General features: G+C 41.9%; 1 protein-coding gene across 1 annotated transcript in view; it reads left to right on the forward strand.

Annotated features, from left to right (window-relative positions):
* The window catches only part of TMPRSS15 (transmembrane protease, serine 15), a gene marked incomplete at its 5' end in the record, with an annotated part of 89,542 nt that overhangs the window by 19,859 nt on the left and 42,056 nt on the right, over positions 1 to 27,627 (forward strand). Inside the window, 6 exons of the mRNA XM_015414275.1 lie at positions 9,527 to 9,646; positions 13,232 to 13,340; positions 17,402 to 17,511; positions 18,592 to 18,729; positions 23,264 to 23,413; positions 26,893 to 26,998. Coding sequence (XP_015269761.1) covers positions 9,527 to 9,646; positions 13,232 to 13,340; positions 17,402 to 17,511; positions 18,592 to 18,729; positions 23,264 to 23,413; positions 26,893 to 26,998 — 733 coding nt within the window. The remainder of the gene's footprint in view (positions 1 to 9,526; positions 9,647 to 13,231; positions 13,341 to 17,401; positions 17,512 to 18,591; positions 18,730 to 23,263; positions 23,414 to 26,892; positions 26,999 to 27,627) is intronic.

Genomic DNA, 27,627 nt, shown 5'->3' on the forward strand with positions numbered 1-27,627 from the left:
GGCCTGCTGCGACGCTCCGCCTCCACGCTTGTTGGTCTGGCCTCCTTCGCTTGCTTTTTGCCTTGCCAGATGCCGCCATACTTCACCACCGCCGCCGCTCATCGCTCACCGCTGCCGCTGCTAGACAAGGGATGGGTGCCCCCCCTCTAATAGCAGGTACCCATTTGTCTAATCACCCTTTAATGGGCTTTCGAGCTGCTGGGTGGGCGGGAGCTGGGTCATAGCGCCGAGAGCTCACCCCGGCCATGGTGGGGCTCGAACAGCCGGAGCTGTTCGGCCAGATGTTAATGCAGGCTTCACTTACTGCCTGCGCCACCGCTCCCAATTTGTCCATGGCTCTAAGCTTCAGACTTAAGTATCTACAGATTTGGGCATACTGAGAATTAGGTATACTGACAAGTGGAGACCTGCACTGAGGATGGGGGAAAGGATGGGAGCAGCATAGGCTCCCCCTCCTGCTTGCCCATCTGGCTGCCTCTAGTGGTACTGTCTCAGTGGCATTGGTAGTATTAGAACTTCACCTGGTCAGCCCACATGCTTCCCGTGAGGCTGCCTCAGTTGCAGGCAAGGAGAAGGAGGCTCCCAGAAGACAGCTGTCTGCTGAAGCACAGACAACTGCTTTCTCTTTTTAGGATTTTTAACCCCTCCCCTCTATTGGGGTTTCAGATACTTTATGCAAACTTGTAGGATCCCCCAAATTTGGAGAGAAATCTCCCTTCTGTCAACATGGACCCAATCCATGAATTTAAGTATCCACAGATTTGGGCAAATAGAGAATTAAATATATTGATATGTTTTTGGATCAAATATTATTTATTCCCAAATAATATGACTATTTCCAGGATCTTCAGCCTACATTTTAAAGCACCATTTAAGTTGTATTTAGAAGTGATAGATATATAAGGGGGAAAAGTTAAAGTGTGATTGGAATACCACAATTAATTCAAGATACACAGTTAGTGTAATTGTGATAATCTCTACAGTTTTTTTAAAACAACAATTCCGTGTTTGAGTCTCCTTTTGAGATCCTTTGGTAAAGAATAACAATATTCAGATGATGGGATATCCTGAAAGACTGAAATGTTGTCTTACTGGTTTCTAAATATTGCCATTAAAATTATTTGTCAATTTTCTTCTTTTGCATAGAGATTTGTTTTGTGCTATGTAGACACCAGAGGGGCATTTCTCTTTACAGTCAGTTATATATAGCCCATCGGTAGATGAACAAATAAAAAGGCCCCTGAGAGTGAGGTTGTTATAGGTTCTGTAATAGTTTTGCCTGATTGGTTATGGAGATATAGTTGGCAACTGTATCTCCATGGTTTCTGGGCTTGTATCTGTTAGTTGGTCCATTTTATTAATAAACAGCTGTTTTAAATTAAAAGCTGATCAGTAAGGACAGAGAAACCTGCACTGGTTGTCCAAGGATGACTGGTTTTAGCTGGAAGGTTTACAGTGCTATCCTAATAGACTTGAACAGGATTCTGAGTTGACTGGTTTAGGATTGTTTTCTTTGGTGACAACAGATGACGTGCTGTCATTTTCACTTTTGGACCTGTCCTTTGACATTTTTGATCTATTTCATCATTTCAAATATTATTTATTTATTCAAAGCATACCTATGTTGTTTTTCCACCCAGGTAAATTCCTCAAGAAGGTGAACATCACACACTAAATTGTTTCAACATTAAAAACATTTAAAACAAGGTATATACAAACAATAATTCAATAAAAACATATAAACGCCCATCACACACACTTGACAAAAACCGGGAGGAGGCCAATAACATTATTGTAGCTCTAAGAATGTCTGAATCTACTCAATATTTCTGTTTTAGTAATCAGAGTCCACAACTATTGATGATCATTAAAAGGGATTACTGGATGCATATTTTTAATATTCTGATTTGGAAAGAAAAGCATTTAAAAGAGGGCAAAGACAGGTTTTTAGAAAACTGTGTATTATCCTCTTTAAAACTGCTAATAGTGCAGGATTGTTGTTGTTGTTGTTCAGACGCACAGTCGAGTCCAACTCTTCACAATGAAAATATTTCACCCAGCTTACTGTTGTTGTGCTTCAGTCACACAGTTGAGTCCAACTCTTCGCGACCCCATGAACCACATCACGCCAGGCCCTCCTGTCTTCTGTCGTGTTCCGGAGTTTGCTTAATTTCATGTTTATTACCTCGATAACACTGTCTAACCATCTCATCCTTTGCCGTCCCCTTCTTCTATGACCTTCAATCTTTCCCAGCATCAGGGTCTTCTCTAGTGAGTGCTCCCTTCTCATTTGGTGGCCAAAGTATTTGAGTTTCAGCTTCAGTCTCTGGCCTGCCAGGAAACTGTCATGGTTGATTTCTTTTCTTTTCTTTTCAAGAAATTTTTTATTTTCTATAACATACCTATAACACAGACATAACAAAAATCTACATTAACATAAAATTGGGGGTACATTATAAGTATTCATAGTTTGTGGCGAACTATATATCATTTTACGCTTATACCTTACAAAAGAAATTAATTTTATAAACGCTTTTGCAACTATTTGCGAGTATAATCTTCACAATTTTTTCAACTAGTTTATATATCTTGTCTTGTCATCTTGGAAATATAGTTCTCATACCATCTGTAAAATCTTGTTCGTGTATTTTCAAAAGTCTTTTATGTGTGGTCCTTTAATAACAAAGTAAGCTTGTCCATCTCTGCTGCTTCTAATATTTTGTTAATGAGCTCTTCTTTACTTGGCGTATCCTGGCTCCTCCAGTACTTAGCATACAGTATTCTAGCAGAAGTATTTATATACACCATAAGATAAGAGTCTTCTTTTTTAAAGTCATCAGGCAACATATTCAACAATAATATTTCCAAAGTAAAAGGTACACTACGTTTCAATATATGCTGTAAAAATTAGTGTATCCATATCTAGTATTTCTTAGCTCTCTCACATAGCCACCACATATGATAAAATGAACGTGTTTTACTTTCACATTTCCAACATTTATCTGAACATTTTGTATCAAATTTAGCTAATTTCTCGGGCGTTATATACCATCTGTAAAACATCTTGTAAATGTTTTCTTAAATGCAATTTAAATATCTTAATATTTTTCCCATAATTTAGACCATTGATCTAGCTGAATATTATGACCCACATTTTGTGTCCATTGTATCATGACATTTTTTACAGTTTCATCATGCATTTTATAATCTAACAGCAAAACATACATCTTTATAAAATTCTGTTCAGATGAGAGCATTAACTTATCTATTTCTAACCAGTTCTCATGAAAACCAATCACTTTATCTTTAGTATATCTTGACTCAATCTGAACTTTTTGCCACCAATTCAGTTCCATGGGAAATTTTAAGTTAGAGTTAGCGTCCAATAAATCATGATATCTTCTAACAGGTTCTCCTAATTGCATCTTTGTGTTTGCCATGTGCTTCAAGTCACAAAGCAACTCTTTGTCTCTCAAGAGGCAGCATTTCAGGTGCCATAAAACAGATACTGACAAGAGGAGGAAGGGAGAGAGCTAAGAGAGAGCTCACTCTCATGGGGATCAAACAATCATAGCCCAATTCCAGTCACAAATTAGCTGTGGCCATCAGCCAATTGCGAGTGGGCATGGGTGTGTCCAATTGGTGGTTGTCATGGCTGCAACATAGGATTGGCTAGACGTTTTGAGCCCCTCCTGCAGTTAGTCGGACTCGACTGTGCGACTGAACAACAACAACTTTCCCAAACCATAAAAAGGCATGCCAACCTAATTGCATGTCATGCCCTTCCAATTTAAAGAGTTTTTGGTTATCCAATGTAATCTAGTCTTTAATCCAAGCCACTGCTGCCACTTTATAATACAAGATGCAGTCTGAAAGACCAAAACCAGCCCTTTCTTTTGAGTCCTGTAGCACTTTGAGTTTTATTCTTGGTCTCTTTCCTTGCCAAATGAACTGTCTAAGCAATTTCTCCACGTCTATAAAAAAAAATGGTTTTGAAGGACTGTAATAGTTTAACATAGAAACATCAATCTTGGCAAAATGTTCATTTTAATGGTGGCTATCCTGCCCATAAAGGAAATTTGAAGATTCTGCTATTCTGCCCATAAAGGAAATTTGAAGATTCTTCCATTTATTTAAATCTTGTTTTTTCAGTAGTTTTCCATCAAAGAACTACATTTTTTGGTCAGATTTATCCCAAAGTATTTGATCTTCTTTCCAATTTTCAGTCCTGATATTTCCTGCAAAAGTCATGTTTGTGGCTCTGTCATGTTTTTTACCAGTATCTTTGTCTTGTTTTTATTAACTTTTAATCCAGCTACTGCTCCATATTCCTGTAATCTCAATAACAAAGTCTCTATTGAGTCTAAAAGCTCCTTCAAAATGAACGCCAAATCATCCGCAAAGGCTAAGAGTTTAAACTCTTCTCCTCCTATTTTAAGTCCTCTAATTTGTTTTTCTGCTCTAATTACATCATTTATAGTTTCAAGCCCAAAAATAAATAACAACAGTGAAAGGGGACAACCTTGTCTTGTCCCTTTTTGAATTTATTTTTTTTGTGTTGGCAGGGTGATGTCTCTACTTTTTATTATGCTGTCTAGGTTTGCCATTGCTTTCCTCTCAAGGAGCAGGCATCTTTTAATTTTATGGCTGCAGTCACCGTCTGCAGTGATCTTGGATCCCAGGAACATGAAATCTGTCACTGCTTCCATGACTTCTCCTTCTATTTGCCAAGGAGTGATGGGGCCAGATGCCACGATCTTAGATGTTGAGTTTCAAGCTAACCTTTGCGCTCTCCTCTTTTACCCTCAGCAAGAAGCTCTTTAGGTCTTCTTCACTTTCTGCCATTAGAGTAGTATCGTCTGCATATCTGAGGTTGTTGATGTTTTTCCCAGTAATCTTAATTCCAGTTTCTGAATAATCCAGGCTGGCATTTTGCATGATGTACTCTGCATATAAATTAAATAAGCAAGGGGACAATATACATCCTTGTCGTACTCCTTTTCCTGTGCTAAACCAATCAGTTGTTCCATATCCTGTTCTAACTGTTGCTTCTTGACCCTTATACAGGTTTCTCAGGAGACATGTGAGGTGGTCTGGTACTCCCATCTCTTTAAGGACTTGCTATAGTTTGTTGTGATCCACACAATCAAAGGCTTTAGTGTAGTCAATGAAGCAGAAGTAGATCCCTGTACTGCTGAAGCCTAGCTTGTAGGATCTTGAGCATGACCTTGCTAGCGTGTGAAATGAGTGCAATTGTGCGACAATTTGAACATTCGTTGGCATTGCCCTTCTTTGGGACTGGAATGTAAACTGAACTTTTCCAATCCTGTGGCCACTGTTGTATTTTCCAAATTTGCTGTTAAATTGAGTGCAGAACTTTAACAGCATCATCTTTTAAGACTTTGAATAGCTCAGCTGGGATACCATCACCTCCACTAGCTTTGTTGTTAGTAATGCTTTCTAAGGCCCATTTGACTTCACATTGCAGGATGTCTGGCTCGAGGTCAGTGATTACACTGTCATGGTTGTCAAGGACATTAAGGTTCTTCTTGTATAGTACTTCTGTGTATTCTTGCCATCTTTTCCTAGTCTCTTCTGCTTCTGTTAGGTCCCTACCATTTTTGTCCTTTATCATGGCCAGCTTGGCATGCAACGCTCCCTTGATTTCTCCAATTTTCTTGAAGAGATCTCTAGTCCTTCCCATTCTATCGTTTCCTCTATTACTTTGCATTGTTCATTCAGGAAAGCCTCCTTATCTCTCCTTGCTGTTCTCTGGAAATCTGCATTCAGTTGAGTAAATATTTCCTTTTCATCTTTGCCTTTTGCTTTCCTTCTTTCCTCAGCTATTTGTAAAGCCTCATCAGACAGTCACTTTACTTTCTTGTATTTCTTTTTCTTTGGGATGGTGGTGATTGCTGCCTCCTGTACAATGTCACGAACCTCTGTCCATAGTTCTTCAGGAACTCTATCTATCAAATCTAGTCCCTTAAACCTATTCTTCACCTCCACTGTATATTAATCAGGGATGTGATCTAGGTCAAATCTGAAAGGCCTAGTGGTTTCCCCAACTTACTTCAGTTTAAGTCTGAATTTTGCAATGAGTAGCTCATGATCTGAGCCACAGTCAGCTCCAGGTCTTGTTTTTACTGACTAGATGGAGCTTCTCCATTTTTAACTGCAGATTATAGAATCAATCTGATTTTGGTGTTGCCCATCTGGTGATGTCCATGTGTAGAGTCACCTCTTAGGTTGTTGGAAGAGGGTGTTCGCTATGACCAGCATGTTCTCTTGACAAAACTCTGTTAGCCTTTGCCCTGCTTCATTTTGTTCTCCAAGGCCAAACTTGTTTGTGATTCTGGTTACCTTTTGACTTCCTACTTTAGCATTCCAGTCCCCTATGAAGAGGAGGACATCTTCTTTTGGTGTTAATTCTAATGAGTGTTGTAGGTCTTCATAGAACCAGTCCACTTCAGCCTCTTCTGCATCAGTGGTTAGGGCATGGATTACTGTGATGTTGAATGGTTTGCCTTGGATTCGGAACAAGATCATTCTGTCATTTTTGAGATCATATCCTATTACTGCCTTTCGCACTCTCTTGTTGACTATAAAGGCCACACCATTCTTTCTACGGGATTCTTGGCCACAGTAGTAGATATAATGGTCTTATGAGTTAGATTCGCCCATTCCTGTCCACTTTAGTTCACTGATTCCCAAGATGTCGATGCTCAGTCTTGCCATCTCATTTTTGACCACGTCAAGCTTACCTTGTTTCATAGATCTTACATTCCAGTTTCCTATGCAGTATTGTTCTTTGCAACATTGGACTTTCCTTTCACCATCAGACACATCCACAGCTGAGTGTCCTTTTGGCTTTGGCCCAGCCGCTTCACTCTTTATGGGGTTACTTGTACTTGCCCTCTGCTCTTCCCCAGTAGCATATTGGACACCTTCCAACCTGAAGCGCTCATCTTCCAGTGTCATATCTTGTAGTCTTTTGCTACTGTCCATGGGGTTTTCTTAGCAAAGATATGGGTTTGGGTTGCCATTTCCTTCTCCAGTGGATCACACTTGGCCTCCCTCATGGATCACTGCCTTGACGTGGCAAGGGGGCTTGCATGGTTCAATGAGGCTGTGGGCTATGCTGTGGAGGGCCACCCAGGACGGACAGGCCACAGCAGAGAATAGTGCAGGGAGTCCAATTTTAAACCAATTAGCTAACATGAGGATGGCTTCAGATTAAATTCCCTCTTCCTCTCCTGCATGGACCTGATCAAAATATGGCTTTGTATGTCCATAGTTTACTTGTTAAAGATTAATAGTGATCTGTGGTTCCCATCACATTTGTTTTGGCCCTGAGAATGGAACAAAACATTTTGAAATGGACTCATTTTGTCTGTCTCCAGTAGATGGCACTGTAGTGTAGTTTTCTGAAGTTACAAGACTTAAGTCAGTCATTAAAAACAATACTGACAGTGTTCTTGTCTACCAACAATTTCTGACTGTCTTGAGTTCTTATCCATTAGTTCCTTGAAGCAAGAAGCAACAGGCAGGGGGCAGAAGGGACATTCAGCTGAAGAAAGCTTAATTTCCACTAGTCAAGCCAAGTCAAGTAAGCCTTTATTGGCATATATCAGTAAATCAAAGTCATAAAAATATACAAGTAGAAAGACACTGTATTATAAATACATTGAATAAAATAGTAGGTTACACCATTAGAATCAAGAGTTTCTGTACTAATGCCTTTATGAACATAACACAAGCTTTTGAAAGAAAGACAGATCCATATTAGCATTTCCATTAGCTCAAATCCTTGTATCTTCAGACCAGGCCCGTGGCCAGGATTTCTTAATTCAGGGGGCCTTTAAATAACTCAGGGGGCACTGATAAATAAAAATAAAATAAATTCACACTTGCAGGCAGGAGCAGGGTTATTTCCCCTTTTGTGGAGGGTGGGTATAAGTGGAAGTCAGTCACTGACTCCGAGTAACCTGAGGAGGATCCCCTCCTCCTCTCATTTCCCCCCGCAACCGCATTGGCTGTATGGAGTGCAGGGAACTATGGCGAAAGTGGCAAGCTCCTGTTCGGCTCCTTATTTCTTTCTTCCTGGCTGACTTCGTGCTTCCACGGTGACTTTGCCTTGGTCACACTCCCACTCACTGCCATGCAGGGGGGCTTTCTGCTGCAACACTTCTCAGACCTGGAAATAGCAGCCCGCCCGGGGAGACAAGCCAAAGCAGGAGAGGTGGGAGAGCAGACGGGATGGAGATGGCTGCTCTGCTGCCACTGGTGGCTTGTGTGCACCCTGCGTTGGTGCAACCGGGCTGGACTGAGAAGGCGGGAGCTAAAGGAAAAACCCTGGAGGGGAAGCTGAGGGAGTGCTGTGTTTCTCTCTCCCTTGGTGGCCAGCTTCCTCAGCGATGAGGGCACAGGCACATGCAAGCGAGCGAGGTCTGCAATCTTGCACTGGAGGGAGAAGGGGAGAAATCTCTGTAGTTGCAGGTTCAGCCACAGGACCCACAGCCCCTTGGCTGCACCTCACCTGCCAGCCTGCTCGCCAGGCTTCCTTGCACCGCTTCATGTCGAGGCTTAGGGATGTGAATTCGGTTTATCTGAGCTGAATGCACCCCCGAAAATGGCCCATTCAGGCCCCTTTTGAGCTGCCGTGGGCTGATTCAGATTCTCTGATCTGAATCGCCCCCAGTATATCCTATGGGCCATTGAAGTCAATGGCAAAAACATAGGGTATATTCTGGGGGCTGGAGGGGAGGTGGTTTGAGGGAGAGGCTCCAAACTTGCAGGGTAGCTGCTGGAGCCTCTCCACAAGATACCACCAAGTTTCAAGAACATTCGACCAGGAGGTCTAATTCTATGGGCCCCCAAATAGGTTGCCCCATTTCATCCATTGTTCTCTATGGTGGGAAAAGGTAACTATGGTGGGTATCTTGGGCAGAGGCTCCAGCAGCTACCCTGCAAGTTTGGAGCCTCTCCCTCAAACCACCTCCCCTCCAGCCCCCTAGAATATACCCTATGTTTTCACCATTGACTTCAATGGCCCATAGGATATAATGGGGCCGAAATTGACATTCGGCTGGTGGAAATACTCCTCAATCGGCTCATACTGCTGAAATTGACACGCGGGAGTCTTTCTGTCAGCCGAAATTGATTCTGCCCGATTCGGCCGCTAGCCCAGGATGGAGCCTGTGGGGCTGCTGACAGGTGGGGAAGTTGTGGGGCCTTGGTAGGAAGTCGGGGGGGCAGGCCCCAGAATGTTTCAATGTAGCTATGGGCCTGCTTCAGACCATGATTTTATCACCCCCTCTCTGGCAGCCGAAGCCCAAAACATTCCCTGAAATCCTGTTCCTGCCATTTGTTCTACACTGTTGTGTATTGTTGTTCACTTTGGTGGGATTGTTAAAAAATTCTCTTTTGTGGCAGAGGGACACTTCTCTGAAGTTACCTCGAGTAGTTTTAAAGTGAAACAAGCATTCCAGAATAATGCAATTTCTCATTAAAAAATTTATTTTAGTGAAATGTTTACCTTCTGATGATCTTTGCAATGATGGTGTAAGCTGCATTAAAAAAGACAAATTTTGTGATGGAATTCCAAACTGCCCAGATGGCTCTGATGAATACAAGAAAACATGCGGTAAGTATTTAAGCAGCTGCAATTAGCCTTTGGACATCTTTGAATCACTTTATATTGTGATCTATTTAAAAATTTCCTGAAAGTAATATTCTTTTCCCAAGAGTAATGAAGAATAGCTTATTTTATGTGAATTCATATTATTATGTCTGCAAAGGTATTTTACATGCATAATCACCAGTTCAAAGTAAATTCCTAGCACATATTTCTGCACTAATTTAGCACTAGAATCTATTTATTTGTATTGTAACTCCAGCCCAGAATATCACTAAGAATACTTTTGGAAGGGGGGGAGGGACCTTCAGACTTCGCAATAGTTTAATGTTAGCACAGAGTTTAAGAATGACTGCAATAGTCATGGGAAATGGAACTAGCAGTACTGCGCATGCATGACAAGGGGAAATGGAGAAAGAATAGAAATGAGATCAGCAGACGTATTAAAATATGAAGCATTTTAGAGTATATTTTGAGATGGGGAAGCATACATGGGCTGTAGTCCCATGTAATGTAATCCGGAGGGCCCAACATCTCCTTAAAGTGATTTCCCCTTCCTTCCCACTCATATCTCTTCCCCAACATTATATCTTTTGCATAAAGGGTAATGGAATCAGTAGTGATTTTACCCCTATTTGTGCCCACCAAATAACACATTTCTTTCAAAAGAACTATGTCTGACACCATCCAGTCTGTGTTACAATTCTCTATAGTGCTATTTAAGCTAAGCATATGCTTGAAGTATAAAAGCATAGCACAAGAATGGTGTGACTTTAACAGTTCCTTCCTGGCTGAGTTAGAGTTCAGAGAAATCAATTAACTTCTCACTTCAAATGTAGGCAACAGGTGACATCACTTCCCAGTTTTAATGATAAAATGATCCTGAAATGAAGTTACTCCACAACCATCACAGAATTCAGCTACAGGAAGTAAGCATCACAGCACGAAATACATTTAGTAGCAATGCTTAAAAAAAATTCCAGAGGCATGTGGAAATCAGAACATGTTTCATTAATCTGTTGTTATGTTGAAAAGAAGTCATGAAGCATATCAGCATAAATGAGAAATGTAAGCTTGATAAAAGGGTAGGCATTCTTCCTCCTAGCCCGGTCTAACAATTATACGGCAATATTGTGTCTGAAGTTGTGTTTCACTAACCTTATGCAGCTGCCATGAATTAATAACATATAGGACATGAAGGACTGCCCACTCCTTTTCCAGCTTTAATCACAGAGCATGTGGCAGGCCATAATCTGGGGGGAAATGTGGCTCTGAATGAAAATATCATCTACAAGCATGGGACCCTCAAGGACTTGTGGGGCATTTCATCTCCCCTTCCCCTCTATTTCCTCTCTCCTTTTCCTTAAAGTCCCAATTTTTGTGCTTCCTTCTCTCCTTCCCACCCACCAGTCAACCTACCTTTATCTGCCCCCCCTAGTCTTCAGCTGCCCTCCTTCCAGCCTCCTGTCAGCCTCTACCTGGGAAAAACTATGTCCCAGTTGTGCAGTGCAGCCACCAGGCAAGGTAAAATTGTGCGGTACGGAACCCACAAGGATTTGTGAGGTGAATCTCATTTTCCCTGTATCTCCTTCTCCACACTATTTCTTCTTTCCCTCCTCTTGGCAACCCCCATACTTTTATCTTTCTCTCTTACTGTGTACTGGTCAATGACTGTAATAAATTTACTTACTTACTTACTTACCTTTCTGTTTCTTTATCTCCTTCCCACCTATCTGCTCCCCATATTTACCAATATTTATTATTTTGTTACTTCATCTATACCCTGCTATTTTTAACTGTGGGGATCCAAAGCACTATACATCATTCTCCTTTTCTCCATTTTATCTTCACAACAACCCTGTGAGGCAGGCTAGTTTGAGAATATGCAACTGGCCTAAAGTCACCCAGTGAGCTTCTATGGCAAAGTGGTGATTTGCGCTTGGACTTCGCAAATTCTAGTATCAAATTCTAACCACTACACCACACTGGCTTCAGTTGGGTGGCTGCTGTTTAACAATAGCAAGCAGCCAGGTCTGGGTGAGCCATGCAAGTCATGTGATAGCAAGTTGCTTGGTGGTTGCTGCCAGATCTGGCCCCAATGAGTCCTCCCTTAAAGGCCAAAAACAGGCCTGGAAAGGGCCTTGCCTTTTGCTGACAGAAGCCATGGTGTTAAATACTGGGTTCAATACACATTGCCGTGAACAGCTCTACTTTATTAAGTGATTTCAGGAACAAGACAACTACACCAGGGCAACAGCCATGTTTAAATAGCATGCAAAATCCACACCCAAACACACCCAACTCCCAATGATAGGCTATTTACATAACATTGGTTTCTCATTGGTCACTTCCAGAGTCCTGGTGGGCTATTATTCTAGAGGTCCAAGCTCAGCCAGTCTCTTGTAGATAGTCCTGGAATGTCTATCTATCAGTTCTATCTATCGGTTCTAATACATAACACACGACTTGAAGGCTAGTGATGCTGTTGAAGTTGCCTAACAGTGGCTAATGAAGGCATTCATTTCTTAAAGCTACAGGTACCGCTTCTATTATTTTGGAGGTTTCAACTGCCCCCTATTTTTTTAAAAGATTTCAGATTTTACTGCAAACCTGGGCCTTCCTCCAGATTTGTAGAAAGATCTGCCATATCCATTCATAACTCCATTTGTGGCTTTACATATCCACAGATTTGACCATGTTGATATATATTGGTAGATTTTATTTCAGTGTCCTTGGACCATGCGGAAACATCTGGGAACTGGCAAAGGGAAAACTGTGTGGTGGCTCCCCCTGATCAGAAAGCAGTCTTTGGCCTTGCCTGAAAAAGTGTTGAAAATTGTATTGTTCCATGTTCAGAATTTACCTCATTATGAGAAGGGGGGGGGACGTGACCAGTGTTCCCTCTAAGCTAAGTTAGTGTGAGCTAGCTCAGATTTTTAGCCTCCAGCTCACACATTTTTGTCTTAACTCAGGAAGGATGCCTCCAGAGCAAACTAATTTATTCAGCAGCCAAATTGCTCACTCACAACTTTAATGCCAGTAGCTCACAAAGTAGAATTTTTGCTCACAAGACTCCACAGTTTAGAGGGAGCATTGGACATGACCTTCATGTTTTGTGCATAAAATCTATTACTGAAATTTCTATTGAAGTTTTTTAAGGCATTTCAAGAGTTTTTTTCCCCTAGTAATGATGATAGGAAAAGCATGTCCAGTAAGAAAATGCTATCTAGCATGAACAATTGGAGCAACCATAGCTGTCTTGGCATGCTAGCTGCTTTGTGAAGTAATCCATCTAACTATTTTCTATTGTTTGTGTTACAGAAAATCAATTTAAGGAGCTACTATTTAAAATAAGAAACTAGCTTCTTTCCAGATACTCTCAACTTTTAAAAAATGAGATACAGAGAAATGAATCTGTACTACTATCTGGAAATGTAACTAGGCTTGTCTCTAAACTGAGACAGTTATTTTTCCATAATATGTCAGGTAAACAAAATAGTTTGGAAACTTGTATTGTTTTATTTTAATCAGAGATGGGAATGGTCTCTTTTAAAGTCTGCATTAATTGAAAAGATAATGGTTATTTATTTACAGCTACATCCTGTGATGGGAAATTTATTTTGATGGACACCTCTGGGTCTTTCCACTCTATTCATTATCCAAAGCCCTATATTTCAAATTTGGTTTGTCGATGGATTATACAGTAAGTGGCTTCACAGAATTTTATGATTAACAGAATCTATTTGTCAATAAAACGCAACACATTTTCTCTATTAAAGTCCCAACAACTTTCCTTAAGCATTCCATTTAGTCATATATTATGTGCTTTATAAAACTTTCCTACATTCCAAATAGGTATTACCTCTTGGGACTTAAAGATGTGAAAGAGCCGTAAGGACATCTGCTAAAGTAGGGGTGGCCAAACTTGCTCAGTTAAGAGTCACATAGAATAAATGTCAGGTGTTTGAGAGCCACAAGATGTGAACAAATATTACACACATTTTTATTTAAAAATATGCACATTTGCTTTTTATTAACGTTAAATGAGACTGTCAAAAATAAAAACAAAAGGGATAAAAACAGATATTGATGATGATATTTATTTGTCCAATGATACTTGTTTGCTAATGATATTTATTAAGAAAGAAAGAAAGAAAGAAAGAAAGAAAGAAAGAAAGAAAGAAAGAAAGAAAGAAAATAGGAAGGAGGAAGAGAAAGCATAGCTTCTCTTTGCTTCTCCAGTTGCCCTGCCAAGAGCCACACAATATGTGTGAAAGAGCCACATGTGGCTCCCGAGCTACAGTTTGGCCACCCCTGTACTAAAGGATCTAGAAATATGCCCTATTTCATTTCTAATAATTTGAACTTGTAGAAAAGGTCAAGAAAGTCTACTTCCAGTTCAACTATTTCCAGGAAACAGCATCTGTTGTTGGGGGGGGGGGAGTAAGGGGAAATTGTTGAGCTCTTCGGCGAATTATCTTCTGCTTGACACTTCCTCTGCCATATCCATTGCACGATGACATCAGCAAAGACCTGCACATGTTGTTGTTCTTTGCTATTTATGGGGAAAATCACCAGAGGCAGGATTTTTTTTTAAGGAAAAAAAAAGAAAATCTGAACCAAGGCCAAGATTATCTGTAATTTTCTTTGCATATTTCCTTTCTATATCAACTAATTATAACTCCACTTTTTAAAAAGATTTTTTAATTTCCTTTTTCAATTTTGTATTTTTTCCTGAGCAAAGAAATAATATCATTATTCATTTAATAAATCTAAACAAATAAGTTGGTTGTGGTCAAATTACCTCATCACATTAAATTAAACAAATATGCCTTCCTCATTATTTTCCAGCATTCTCCTTGAGTACTTTTATTGTACGATATAATTTGCCATGCTTCTTCTACATATGCAAGTGCTAAGAAAAGAATACATAGGTAGGATTATTGGTTGCATAAAAATGCACTCTCCTGCTTTTTCCAAATTAGCTTTGACAAACATGTTGAAATGATTGTGGTCAAGTGTATATTTTAATCCCTTTTGGAAACTGGGATCAAAAAGAAGAATAAGAAAATAAATTCCAGATAGTTTGCATCAGGGGAGTCATTTGTAAATTTGAGCATGCATGATTTTCATTTTATAGAAGGAAGAAATACTCTTATCAAATTGCAAGTTATTCTAAAGTGAAATCCACTTTACATTACACAATTAGTGGATCTGCTATAGCTACCTAGGCACAACCATAACTTGTGAGAGGACAACATGCCCTTTAAAAGCTTGTGTACATTGCATGGGTGCTTTATGGGAACTCAGTCCAAATGACACCTCCTAGAATATAGAATGGGATCAGGAAATAATTTTTCTCCAGGCCATTTTGGCCAGGGATCTTGGAGGTTTTTTGTCACCTTCTGGGCATGGAACTGGGGGTCACTGGGGGTGTGGGGGGAGGGATTTGTGAATTTCCTGCATTCTGCAGGGGGATGGACTAGATGATGCTGGAGATCCCTTCTGACTCTATGATTATACGATCTATTATTCCCCATGTCAGAGGATACACTACTTAGGTCCCTGCCACACGGCAGGGAAACGGAGGGCTGATCTGCGGCAAATGTGAGCCGCACCAAAGTTGGAACGCCGCGGCGGGATCCCACAGATCCCCGGAGCCACGGCGCGTCACTCCCCGGCACGATCAGATGCCGGGGAGGAAGAGTCGGCTGGGAGGGGGAGGCTGCCGAACTGCGCATGCTCGAGCATGCGCAGTACGGCAGGGGGTCGGGAAGCACCAGCACAAATACAAGCCGGACGATCCCACGGCCCGGCTTGCGGCGCTCCAACGGTTACAACCACCTAGGTAGGTGGTTCTTTTTTACTGCGCATTTTCGCCGGTAGGGACGGATCCGGGACGGATCCGGCACGCTCCCCAGATGTTGAGGTGGGATCGTGCTGGTTTGCTCCGCCCCCGTTCCGTCCCGCTCCCAGCCCAAATGGGCTCGTATGAACAGGGCCTTATTCAGGTAACACTTGCTAACTTTGTAGCATATTAAGTAGCCATTATATTAACATGCAGTAATGTTAAATACATGGATGTTATGCTCAAATTGAATAAAACAATGACAAAGTACCAGACTTAGTTGTCAAAATTTATTAGCAGTGAACTATTTACAGCACCATTGCACATGTAATCTATCTTTTTAAATCCCAGCCTTCTCCGAAATGGTCAAAACCATTGTAGCAATCATCCTTAAAGGTCCTGCTGCTTCTTCAGGGCTCTGAATCAATCTTTGTGATTTATGCCATACAGCTGTTTTTCACACTGTTTTGCAGTCTTTTTAAACTTTAAGGGGACTGCACAAGTGAGCCCAAAACAGCTGAGCGGCAGGGAGGAAACTGCTCCCCTCCACTCAGCTGTTTTTTTGGGCTTTCTGCAAACCCAGAGGTCATTTCGGGGGGGATTGCGGGGGATCGCAGTTCCCCCAGGTGAGGTACGGGGGCGGGGCAAATGACAAAGCTTCTGGCCCCTGCTTCTGGCCACCCCGCTTCCGGCCCTCATTCAGCCAGGAGGAGGCAGGAGAAGAGGGAGGGTAAGTTGCTTCCTCCCTGCCTCTCCCCACCCCTGCCTGCCTGGGGCCAGGGAGGGCCTTCGCGTGGCATATACTAATGAGTTATGCTAATGAGTTCCCCTAGCTCTTTTTCTACGAAACGACCCCTGTGCAAACCTTTTTTAAAGGGACTGCAGGCCCTTTCAACGTGGTTTGCAAAGCCATGAACTGCACAAACTGGTTCAGTATATAAGCTTTCCAGTTCAGTTCGAGGTTCAGTTCATGGTTCAGCCACAAACCACGAACCGAACCACCTTTTCCAGGCTCATGCCCATCCCTAGTGTCTAGAGTGGGGGATTGGATATTTCTTTAATTCAGAAGGCAGTTGCCTCAGAGTCTTCCCCACCCCTCTCTTTCATACCTCAGAGCTAGAGTTTGCCAGCTCCAGGTTGAGAAATACCTGGAGATTCAGGGGTGGAGCCGGAGGAGGGTGGGGTTTGGCAAGGGGAGTGACTTCAGTGGGGTATAATGCCATGGAGTCCACCTTCTAAAGTGGTCTTTTTCTCCATGTGAACTGATCTTGGTCAAGTGGAGATCTGTTGTATTAGTGGGAGATATCCAGCCACCACCTGGAAGTTGGGAACCATCCCCATAGCTACCATAACAATATACAGGTTTTCCCTTTATCTCACAACAATGTGAACTTGGCTAGACTGAGAGAGAACAACTGACCGAAGATCTCTCAGTGAGTTTCATGACAGAGCTGGGATGTGAACCTGGGTCTTCCCAGTATCAGTCCAACTCTCTAACCATTATATCAAATTTTAATATTGGGTAGAAGTGATTGCTTATTGCACTATTTTTTTTATTAACAGGATGCATTCCAGAGAAAATTAAGCGTATCTAAACAGAATTTAGATTGCATGACTAAACTATTTACTCATAAATCCCACAGAACTCTTTAGGATTTCCTTCCAAGTAAGCAAGTTTAGGACTGGTTGTTTACCTCTGATTCATGTACTTCAATATGATCTATGTAAACTTTATCTCTGGATTTGTTTATTTGGGTACAGTCCAGCAAATGCCTTTATGTAAAACTAATTGAACAGATGCAGAGAGCTCCCCCATTCCTTTGCATGTATAAGCAGTAATGCTTCAAGATCTGTCCTTTCACTTTGCTTAGAATTGTCACATTTCTTAAATTATGGAATATATTCTTCTTCTTTAGTGTAAACCAAGGTCTGTCAATCAAAATAAACTTCACTGCTTTTGATACACAGCAATATGTGGATACACTAAACATTTATGAAGGCCTAGGTCCAGGAAAGATTTTACGAGGTAGGATGACTTTTAATAATAATTTGTAATCTGTCATTTGCAATGCATTGTTACTTAGCACCATGATGCTCTTCATCCAAAACTTTCCCTGTCCTCTAATCTTCATGGAGTTTTTGTAAGAGCTGGCTTCCACAGGGCAAATTGCAGGGCAAATTCATGTACTAATCAAATAAGGCCATTCCCCACTAGGTGTGAAGAACATCCCCATGAAGGATGAAGAATATGGTGCTAGGAGTTGAGTGCCTGTAGGCTGCCCTGTTAGATGATAACTCACAATAGAATAGGAGGCTTGCATTTATATAGCTTCTGCAGATTAGATATTCCTAAGTATGCATGCATACTTTTGATCATTTCTTATATTTTATTCCACCATGTGAAATTGAGATTTCACCATTTGTGTTTTTATTTGATCACCCTTTTGTCATTTCTTCCATTTCCATTTTCAAAGAGTTCATGAAGAAACTGTAACACATATCAAGAAATGTGCAGTTCATCTCTTCCCTGTGAGTGAAAAGAGACATTTGCACTGTAGAATCTCTGTTTAAAAGCATCCTATATGACAACTCTAACCACATGGAGAGCCAGCCATTTGTGGATTTTATCTGTACAGGGGTTAAATATTACTTCATGCTCTCAATCAAGGAGAATAGTAATGCTGTGTGTTCTCATGAGGCAAAGGCCTGTAAACGATTGCTTTGTTTCTGAAGCAGCTAGCTAGAGGCACCATTCTTGGTGCTTTTAAGCAACTATCTAATTATAAAGTACTTTTCTGTTTTTCTTCTGAACTTCTGAAGAATAATCAAATTGGAACCCATGTGAAGCAGAAACAGTCTCAGTGGCAAAATAATGTGGCTGCTATCTGGCTCACAGGCTGCCTAAAAACCATTGACTTCAGCTGGATTTGAGCAGTCTGCTAGCAAGGTAGAAGCTAGGAGCAACTAAGAAATAAATGGATGATGATTTTGGAATAAACATAGGGGTTTGCTTCATTTTCTATGCCCTGTAAACATAAAATCTGATGGTCAGATTATCTGAATTATTATCACTTTTGACCAGTTATTTTTTTCTTTTTATCCTTAGCTTCCCTTTGGGGTTCTAATCCTGGTACAATTCACATTTTTTCAAATAAAGCCACTGTAGAATTTGCTACAGATTATTCTGAAAATTACATTGGTTTTAATGCAACATATACTGCGTTTAATACAAGTGAGCTAAACAGTAAGTATTCTTTGTTCCAATGCCTATTGTGGAAGAAGCTATAACCACTGCTGCCACCTGACTGTGACAGTTTTCTATGATGAAAGTAAATATGCACTTGATTTCACTGTGGGACTGTGGCTCATTGGCAGATCATCTGCTCAGTATGCAAAAGGTCCCAGGTTCAATCCCCAGCATGTCCAGTTGAAAGGCCCAGGTAGTGGGTGATGTGAAAGACCTCAGCCTGTGATCCTTGATGGACCACTCATCTATTCAACACAAGGCAGCTTCACATGTTCATGTGTTGCCTCAAATCCCTGTATCTTCTTCTACAGTAGGGCTACTAAATTACATGTGCTACACGTGTACTTGCCATTACCCTCAGGTAAGAAAACAAACATGGCACAGACTTTGCAGGTCACTACCTCAGCTCCTTCACCAGCCATGTTGCTTCAGTCCATATAGGAAGCAGTCCAGTCTTTCTTGCACTTCTCTAAAACTCCCCTGACAAAACTCCTTGTTTGCTGCTCCTGTTCTCTCATTCCAGATCACAAGCTCACTAGCTTTGTGGTGCTACGTATACAGCTGTGTAACTGCAGACCCCACCCCCAACCAACTCAAGTCAAGTGAGTCACATTAAGCAGCAGACACATAAAAAGGAAGGCAAACGTACTCTAGACAAAACAAGCTTCAATGGAGTTAAGGTAGAACCAAACTCCAGAACCAAGCAGCCAAACACAAATGTTTAATAATAATATAACAGTCAAATCAAATAAACTAAGCACAAGCCATACCCTTAGTATTACCACCTGCTTTACACCCACACAAAACTCCCTGTTTGTTCCTCCTGTTTGCTTACTCCAGGTTTAGATTATTATTTTTTTAACAAGGGCTAAGTATCTCCCTTTGTGGTTAATTAGGACCATCAAAGATAACTATCTGGATGGTTGATGTTAGAGGTCCAATTTTTTTCCCCATAAGCCAGGTCAGGATCAAGCACTCCCAATTGTGTGTATAATACCTCTACAAGGTAGCAGGCAGTGACAAAGTTTCTCAGCTCCAGTGACAAGGTGTCTGGAAGGAGGGAATATACAGGTGAATTTAATAGACATGTGAGTTCAGCAGCCGGGTGAGTAAGCCAAGGAACGAATCTCTCCACATCCCTAATAGGGTAAGCAGACTTTGCACAAACAAATCCACATAACTAGGAAATTTATTAAAAGGGGGATTTTAAAAAAGACATTTATGTAGGTAGAATTCCAGCAGGGGGTTAGGGGTGATCCAGTGTATTGCACTGAGTGTAACAGGTAGAACTACCTGCCAGCTGGACAGAAGTAATGGATGTGTGCTCGGTGCAAGAAGCTCCGGGTTCTGAGGGAATGTGTTTGCACCCTTGAAGCCAAGGTGGCTGACCTGGAGAAGCAGAAACAGGCAGTTAGGCTTACAGATAACACTCTCAGGGACTTGTCAGATGTGTCCCAGTTAGAGAACGGCAGCCCCACCGCTGTCAGGGAGCATGAGGGTCAAGGGGAAACAGGGCACCATGCTGAAGAAAGGGAGAATGTTCCTTCAGAAGGGATCTCTTCTACAGTTGGTGAACAGGTATCCTTTTGCACCAAGGAACCATCCCTGGGCAGGGAGGGAGGAGGACTCTTGGTAGTTGGTGATTTGATCCTTAGGCATGTAGATAGATGGGTGGTGAACCCACATACTGATCGCATGGTGACTTGGCAACCTGGTGCGAAGGTAGTGGACATAGGCTGGTATACAGTACTGGGAAGAAGTCAGTGGTCATGGTACACATTCGCACCAATGATGTGGGGAAATGTAGTCATGTGGTCCTGGAGTTAGGCTGCTAGGCAGTTAACTCAAGGTCAGGATCTCCAAGGTAGCCTTCTCAGAAGCGCTACCTGTTCCATGTGCAGGGCCAGCTAGACAGGCATAAATTAGGAGTCTCAATGGATGGGTGAGATGATGGTGTAGGGAGGAAGGGTTTGTTTGTTAGGCACTGGGATACTTTTTGGAACAAACAGGATCTGTACAAAAGAGATGGCCTCCACTTGTCCTCAGAAGGAACCAAGCTGATGGCACTTAAAATCAAAAAGGCGGCAGAGCAGTCTTTAAACTAAATCTTTGGGGAAAGCCAACAGGAGATGAAGTGTCTCTGGTTCGTCATGGCTAATCTCTAAGAGATGAAGGGGTAGCTGTTACTGTTCCACAGGGAAATGATTCAGGGCTGGCCACTGAGAAGGTGACGGACAATACTGACTGCCTGGCAAGGTCTAGAGGCCACAGGAGGAAGGTTGCAGGACCAACATGTCTAGGAAGTTATAGATGTTTATATGCAAACACTAGAAATGTCAGAGGTAGAACGGGGGAAGCTGGAATGCTTAGTGTCAGAAGAGAACATAGACATTGTGGGCACTTCAGAATCTTGGTGTGATGAGGAAAATCAGTGGGATACAGTGACTGCTGGATATAAATTATATCAGAAGGACAGAGAGGGAAGACTTGGAGATGCAGTGGCTCTGTGTGTCAGAGAAGATTATACAGTCCAGTAACATTGAGAATGTAAGAGAAATAGATTCACTTACAGAATGCCATGGGTGGAAATAGTTTGCCCCAAAGGAAGTTTAATTCTGGGAGTTTGTTATCACCCACCAGATCAAAGGTTAGAGGATGATATAAAAAGAGCAAAGGAATTAAAGATAGTGGCTAGATGAAATAACTGTGTCATCGGAGCCGGGAGGGTACCTGGTAGGGATCCCCCCACCCCAGACATACTGTGGCCATAGTTAGGGTTTCTGCATAGGTCTCTGCACCATGCACCGTGTAAGCCGCTCAGAGCCCTTCGGGGGTGAGCAGGGTACAAATGGAAAGTATAAATAAATAAATAATAATAGGTGATTTTAACTACCCACCTCGATTGGGTCTATATGTGTTCAAATCAGGAGAAAGAGATTGGGTTTCTAGATATTCTTAATGACTGTGCCATGACTGTGCCATGAAGCAGATGGTCACAGAACCTACCAGAGGACGATCCTGGACTTGGTCCTAAGTAATGTCCAAGACTTGGTGAGAGAAGTAAATGTGATAGCACCCGCTGGGAACAGTGACCATAATGTTATTAAGTTAAACATTTATGTAAATATGTCCAAAAAGACCAACACAATCACATTTAACTTTAGAAGTAATAACATATCTCAGATGAGGGGGCTTTTGAAAAAGAAACTGAAAGGAAATGTTGTTGTTGTTCAGTCGCACCGTCGAGTCCGACTCTCCGCGACCCCATGGACCAGATCATGCCAGGCCTTCCTGTCTTCCGCCGTCCTCTGAAGTTTGCTCAATTTCATGTTCGTTGCATCGATGACACTGTCTAACCATCTCATCCTTTGCCATTCCCGTCTTCTTTGACCTTCAATCTTTCCCAGCATCAGGGTCTTCTCCAGTGAGTGCTCTCTTCTCATTTGGTGGCCAAAGTATTTGAGCTTCAGTTTCACTATCTGGCCTTCCAGGGAACAATCAGGGTTGATCTTTTAGGAAAGGAAAGGTAAGGAGGGTCAAATCCCTTTGGGGAGCTTGGAGACTATTTAAAACTACAATCTTAGAAGTTCAGACAAAATGTATATCACAGGTTATGAAAGGTACAAATAGGTATAAAAAAGGTCTGCATGGTTAATGAACAAAGTAATGGAAGCAATAAAAGGTAAGAAGGATTCCTTTAGGTGGTGGAAGGCTAGTAAATAAAAGGGAGTTGGTGATCAGACAGGAAAAAAGGATCATATTGCAAAAAACAACATAAAGACCAAAAATAAACATTTCTTCAAATACATTAATAAGAGAAAAACAGCTAGGGAGGCAGTGGGGGCACTCGATGACCAACAGGTGAAAGGATTACTAAAGAATGATAGGGAAATGGCAAAGAAGCTGAATGCATTTTTTTCCTTTTGTCTTCATTGCGGAAAATGAGAGGTGCTTGCCCACTCCAGAACCTCCACTGATTTCAGGAGGGGTATCAAAAGACCTTAATTGGATTGAGGTCACGAGAGATGAGGTCATACAATTGATGGACTAATTAAAAACTGACAAATCACAAGTCCTAATGCTTACCGACTTTCCCCTGTCTGATTGCTCAAGCATGCACACAAGCTGATGGGATGCTCTGCTCATTCCATCCTGAGTTAGTGCTGTTTCCCCCCCCCCCTCGCTTAGCAGTATGCACTCCATGGGGAACCCTCGATGTGGAGGTGTGATTCCTCTTTTATGCACATGGGGAACAAAAGGCAAAAAAAACCCACTTGCCCACACATGCTGTCTGATCATGCAGTGACAGGCTGAGCCCAGAGTTACAAAGGATCTGTACTTGCTCAATACCATGTCAATTTCCACTGGGGGAAATAGGCTTGCTTCCCCTGTGCACCAAATGCCACATCTAATCGCAGCCTCAGTGTTTTCACTTGGTTTATGATATTCAAAAAAGCCTAATCAGTAAATACATTGTAGAATTTCATTGTCCATGGCCTATGAAATTATTTTATGCAAATTTCATTTCAAGATGATCAGAAAATTGACTGCAGTTTTGAAGATGGCTTTTGTTACTGGGTTCAAGATTTAAATGATGATGATGAATGGGAACGAATAAACGGGCCCACCTTTCCTATTACATCTGGCCCTGATTTTGATCATACAACTGGCAATCTCTCTGGTAAGAGCCAAATGGAGATTTTCTGCTAATTTTAGTAGTATTACCTAGAAAATGTTTTGGAAATAAAATAGAAGTGTTCAGAAACAGAAAACAATTTTGCTGCTAGAGACTTAGCTTGTTTGGTTACATACAATTAGAGCTCCCTGGATCTGTTTGTTCCCTTGGGCAGGTTAGGACCTACCACATGGAGCCAAATGAATTGTGATGTTATGTCACCTGTGTCAAAATGTGTTGCCAATATTTATTCTATCCTTAGTCATTTATTTTCTGTTTATTTTTGACAGGAAGGTAAACTAGTATTCCATCCAATGAAACAGTCACAGCTGTGATGTGTTCATGGAGCTATTATTTTACTCAACTTTCTCTGACATCTGCCAGTGCAAAGCTAGGCACATATATTTGCAGTGCAATTTTATGAAGAATTATTCCATTCTAACTCCATGGATTAAAATGTTTAGACTGGAGTAATTTTGCACAGGATTATGCTGCATAGGATTGTATTGCATAAAATTATGCTGTTACTGATTCAACCAGAGTGGCACATATTTATTATGTTTAAGATCTAGCTAGTTTTAAATCAATTTAGATAGGAGGGTTTTTTAAAAAAAATAATCAAATTTGATGGGAGTTCAGAACTGCTACCAAAAGATATGTGAATGGATTTTCTCATTTTTAAAGAGTACATATCTTCAGGGCAGCCTCATTCAGATAATTGGGTACAGAGGGTGGTGCTTCCCCCTATGGCCTTTTACTGAACTCAGATAAAGTCTCGTAGAGCTGTTATTTGTCCTGAGAGGAAAATGTACATGCACCATACATGTATGCTTTAACCACGTGGCAAATAGCAGCTCTGGAAAAGGAGGAACAACTGAAGATAGGGAAACTGTCTTTTGGGAAAAGGTGACCTCTTGTTCCACACATGATCAGAATCCAAACAAGGTTTAACTGTGGCCAATGCTCCTTCTAAGCTGTTGAGTCTTGTGAGCAAAATTCTACTTTGTGAGCTACAGACATTAAAGTTGTGAGTGAGTGATTTGGCTACTGCATAAATTAGTTTGTTCTGGAGTCATCCTTCCCGAGCTAAGACAAAAATCTGTGAGCCAGAGGCTAAAAAACTGTGAGCCAGCTCACACTAACTCAGCTTAGAGGGAACACTGACTGTGGCTGGTCTTTACTTTAAAAAAAAATTATAGACATCCCAATGGCATATCACACTTAACCCTTAGTCTGTGCTATCACTGATCCATGAGTTGGCTGAATATCAGATACATTCTAATCTGATTTTCCCTCAGGGACCATTGGCAGTCTTCTTTTTCTATAGCATATCATGGGCCTCGGCCACACGGCAGGAAAATGCGGGGGGGGGAGGGGTGCCTGTTTGCCCCGGAGCAAACTAATGCACGACTGCGCAATTAGGCATTGGGTTGAGGTCCCGTCGAGCTCCTGTGGTTAGGGGGGAGGTGCCGATCACACAATGCGGCAAAGAAGCGGAGTGGTGCGGCAAACGGGGTTGTGTTTTTTAAAAAAACTGAAATTTGTGCATGCTCCATTGGGTGCTTGTGCGCATCCATGGAGACTTGGGGGGAAAAAAACCTTTTTGCGAGGGGACATGGGCGGGCACAGGAACTACCACCAGAAACGCGATCAGATGCCCACCCTTGCCCCGTGGTTTTTACCCCGCATCTTCGGCGGGAAGCCTCGGGTGCACCATGGGAGCTCTATGCTTCCCAGATGTGGCAGTGAGATCGCACCCAGAAAATCCGCCTATCTTCCATCTCTCTAGCATGCCTAATGCTCCGTGTGACCGGGGCCATGAAGATGTAAAACTACTAGTTACATCAAATGTGCTTATCCATTTTTTTACAATGTATCCAGATTTGCTATCTGTGTTGGGGGAGGGGGGTTAACAGCTACATAAACATCCTTTAGGTGGAATGTAGTGACTATCCTATAGGGCTAGCCACTACCCCAGACAGGATTTTGCCTCCAATCAGAATTTAAACTTCCCTCCTACCACATAGCATCCAGGTTACCAGTGGGACATTAAAAAGAATATAAACTGGGCTCAAGGGAATGGAATCTGGGCCTGAGTATAAATCCATTCAAGCCTAGATCAATCACTGAGCTAAAACTGACAGGCACAAGATGGTTTCTTTTAAAAAATAAACAGAAGCACATAATTTAAGATAAATATTAACATTTCTTTTAAACTAACCTTCAAAACTCCTAACTGTGTGGTGGGGGTGATGGAGATAATACCAGGACTCTCTTTCTTTATGGTCAAGTCCAGCATTAGGGCTGCCAAGTCTCGTTGAATCGCTGCGGGGGATCGTCATTCTTCACAGGAGCTCTGCCGCGGGGGACAGCAACAGGCGTTGCACCGCCGTCGCCAGGATGTGACGCTACACGTCGCTCTGGCAATGGGACTCCAAACAGCCCCGTTGCCAGAGCAACGTGTAGCGTCACATCCTGGCAACAGCGGTGCAATGCGTATCGCTGTCCCCCACAGCAGGGATCCTGTGAAGACGTGCGGATCCCCCGCCGCGGCATCCTCACACCAACTAGCTGCTCAATGGCAACTGGTCCTTTAAGAGACAGGCAGCCACTGACAGCTGGCTTTTTGACTGCTAGCTGTCTGACAATCAGCTTTTGGGAAGCTGTAATCTCAGGGTTGGGAAGGGGAGTAACACTGCAGAAATTACCTAGAACAAGGCATTACTGGTTGCTCACAAGCTTGACTATGCCTGCATAAGGCTTCTGGTTAGAAGGAGGCCACTGGGCCTGGCTAGGGACTTCAAAGGCTTGAGGAAGGAGGCCTTTGAGAAAAGACCAGCTTTGGCTTCCAGCTCAGGAGGGAGTAGAGCTAGAGCAATGGAACAGGATGGTACTCAAACCCTGCCCCTCTCTGTCTGAGGCCAGGAGAAGGCACTTCAGTCCAATTGGGCTCTGGTGTTTAATAGCTGGCACCAGGAATCTGTTATTCTGCCATCCCCACTTCACTTCTCCCTATCATCTCCTTAACTCCTCCAGTACAGTTCTTATTGATGGATTCATAGCACTGTGCTCATTGGCTACTTTTTGTCTGGGACACCTTTCATATGGAACATTTGGAGTCTACTTGAAGCCAAGGCAGAGCCAGCACGGTGGAATGATTAGAGTACCAGACAAGGATCTTTAAGACATGTGTTCAAACTCCCACTCTGCTAGAGAAGCTTGCTGGGTGACATGGGGACAGCCATTCATTCTTTCATTCTCTCTCTCCCCCTCCCCCACTTCATAGGGTTATTGAGAAGAAGAAAAAATTGAGTAGGGGAGGAAAATGTAAGATGCTTCAGGTCCCTATCAGGGGGAAAGCTGGGTATAAATATCTAACTGAATAAATATTCTAAATTATATGAAAGTATGATATCTGGAACATGGTGTCATAAGAATTAATGCCTCACTGATGTAACATTGCATTTTTTTGTTTTGTTTCATAGGGTATTATATTTCAACACCAAGGGTACCTGGAGCTAGAACAGTGCGAGTTCGACTTCTAAGTTTACCTTTAGTCCCTGCTTCAGATATGTTCTGCCTAATTTTCTGGTGTGATAAACATATAATTACTGTAAAAAGCTATATGGAATTCCATCCCTATTACATGAATAATTTTTAATTAATTTCCATGTAATTTAGATCAATGTTGTAACCATAATCCAAAGCTCAAGGGAGTTTGGGGATATACATGGAAAGTTTCCTGAGCAGGAACTGCCCCACTAGCGCAATCAAACATTAGGATTCCTTAGGCTAACAGTGGAGTGATTCTGCAATGGCCTGTAACAATGTCCAAACAGCATCTTGCCTCTTACAAAGCATGCAGTAAGACAGAAGATCTGCATCAGAGAAACTTAGGGGGGGGGGGAAATTAAGCAAGGCTTAACTATTCACTTAACTCTTCACTCTTCCTCTTAACATTTCCCTCAGATGTTTTGCCTAGGAGTATGTACTTCAAAAGCATTTCATTTTAATTTCAGGGTTCTTTTTAAGGGCATGATTTTCAGTTTACCAAAATTTCAAGAGGTTCAATACTATTTTTATAATTTTGGGTGGGCACAGTTTTCAGATTTGGGAATTTTGGCACCTGAAAATCATGCTCCTAAAAAAAAAAAAAGACATTCACCTTTAGATCTGATATTGATGTGAATGCCTGATGAATCTAAAGGGAGTGATCAGAC

Source organism: Gekko japonicus, unplaced genomic scaffold (assembly GCF_001447785.1).
Source record: "Gekko japonicus isolate JY-2015 unplaced genomic scaffold, Gekko_japonicus_V1.1 scaffold72, whole genome shotgun sequence".
NCBI lineage: Eukaryota > Metazoa > Chordata > Lepidosauria > Squamata > Gekkonidae > Gekko > Gekko japonicus.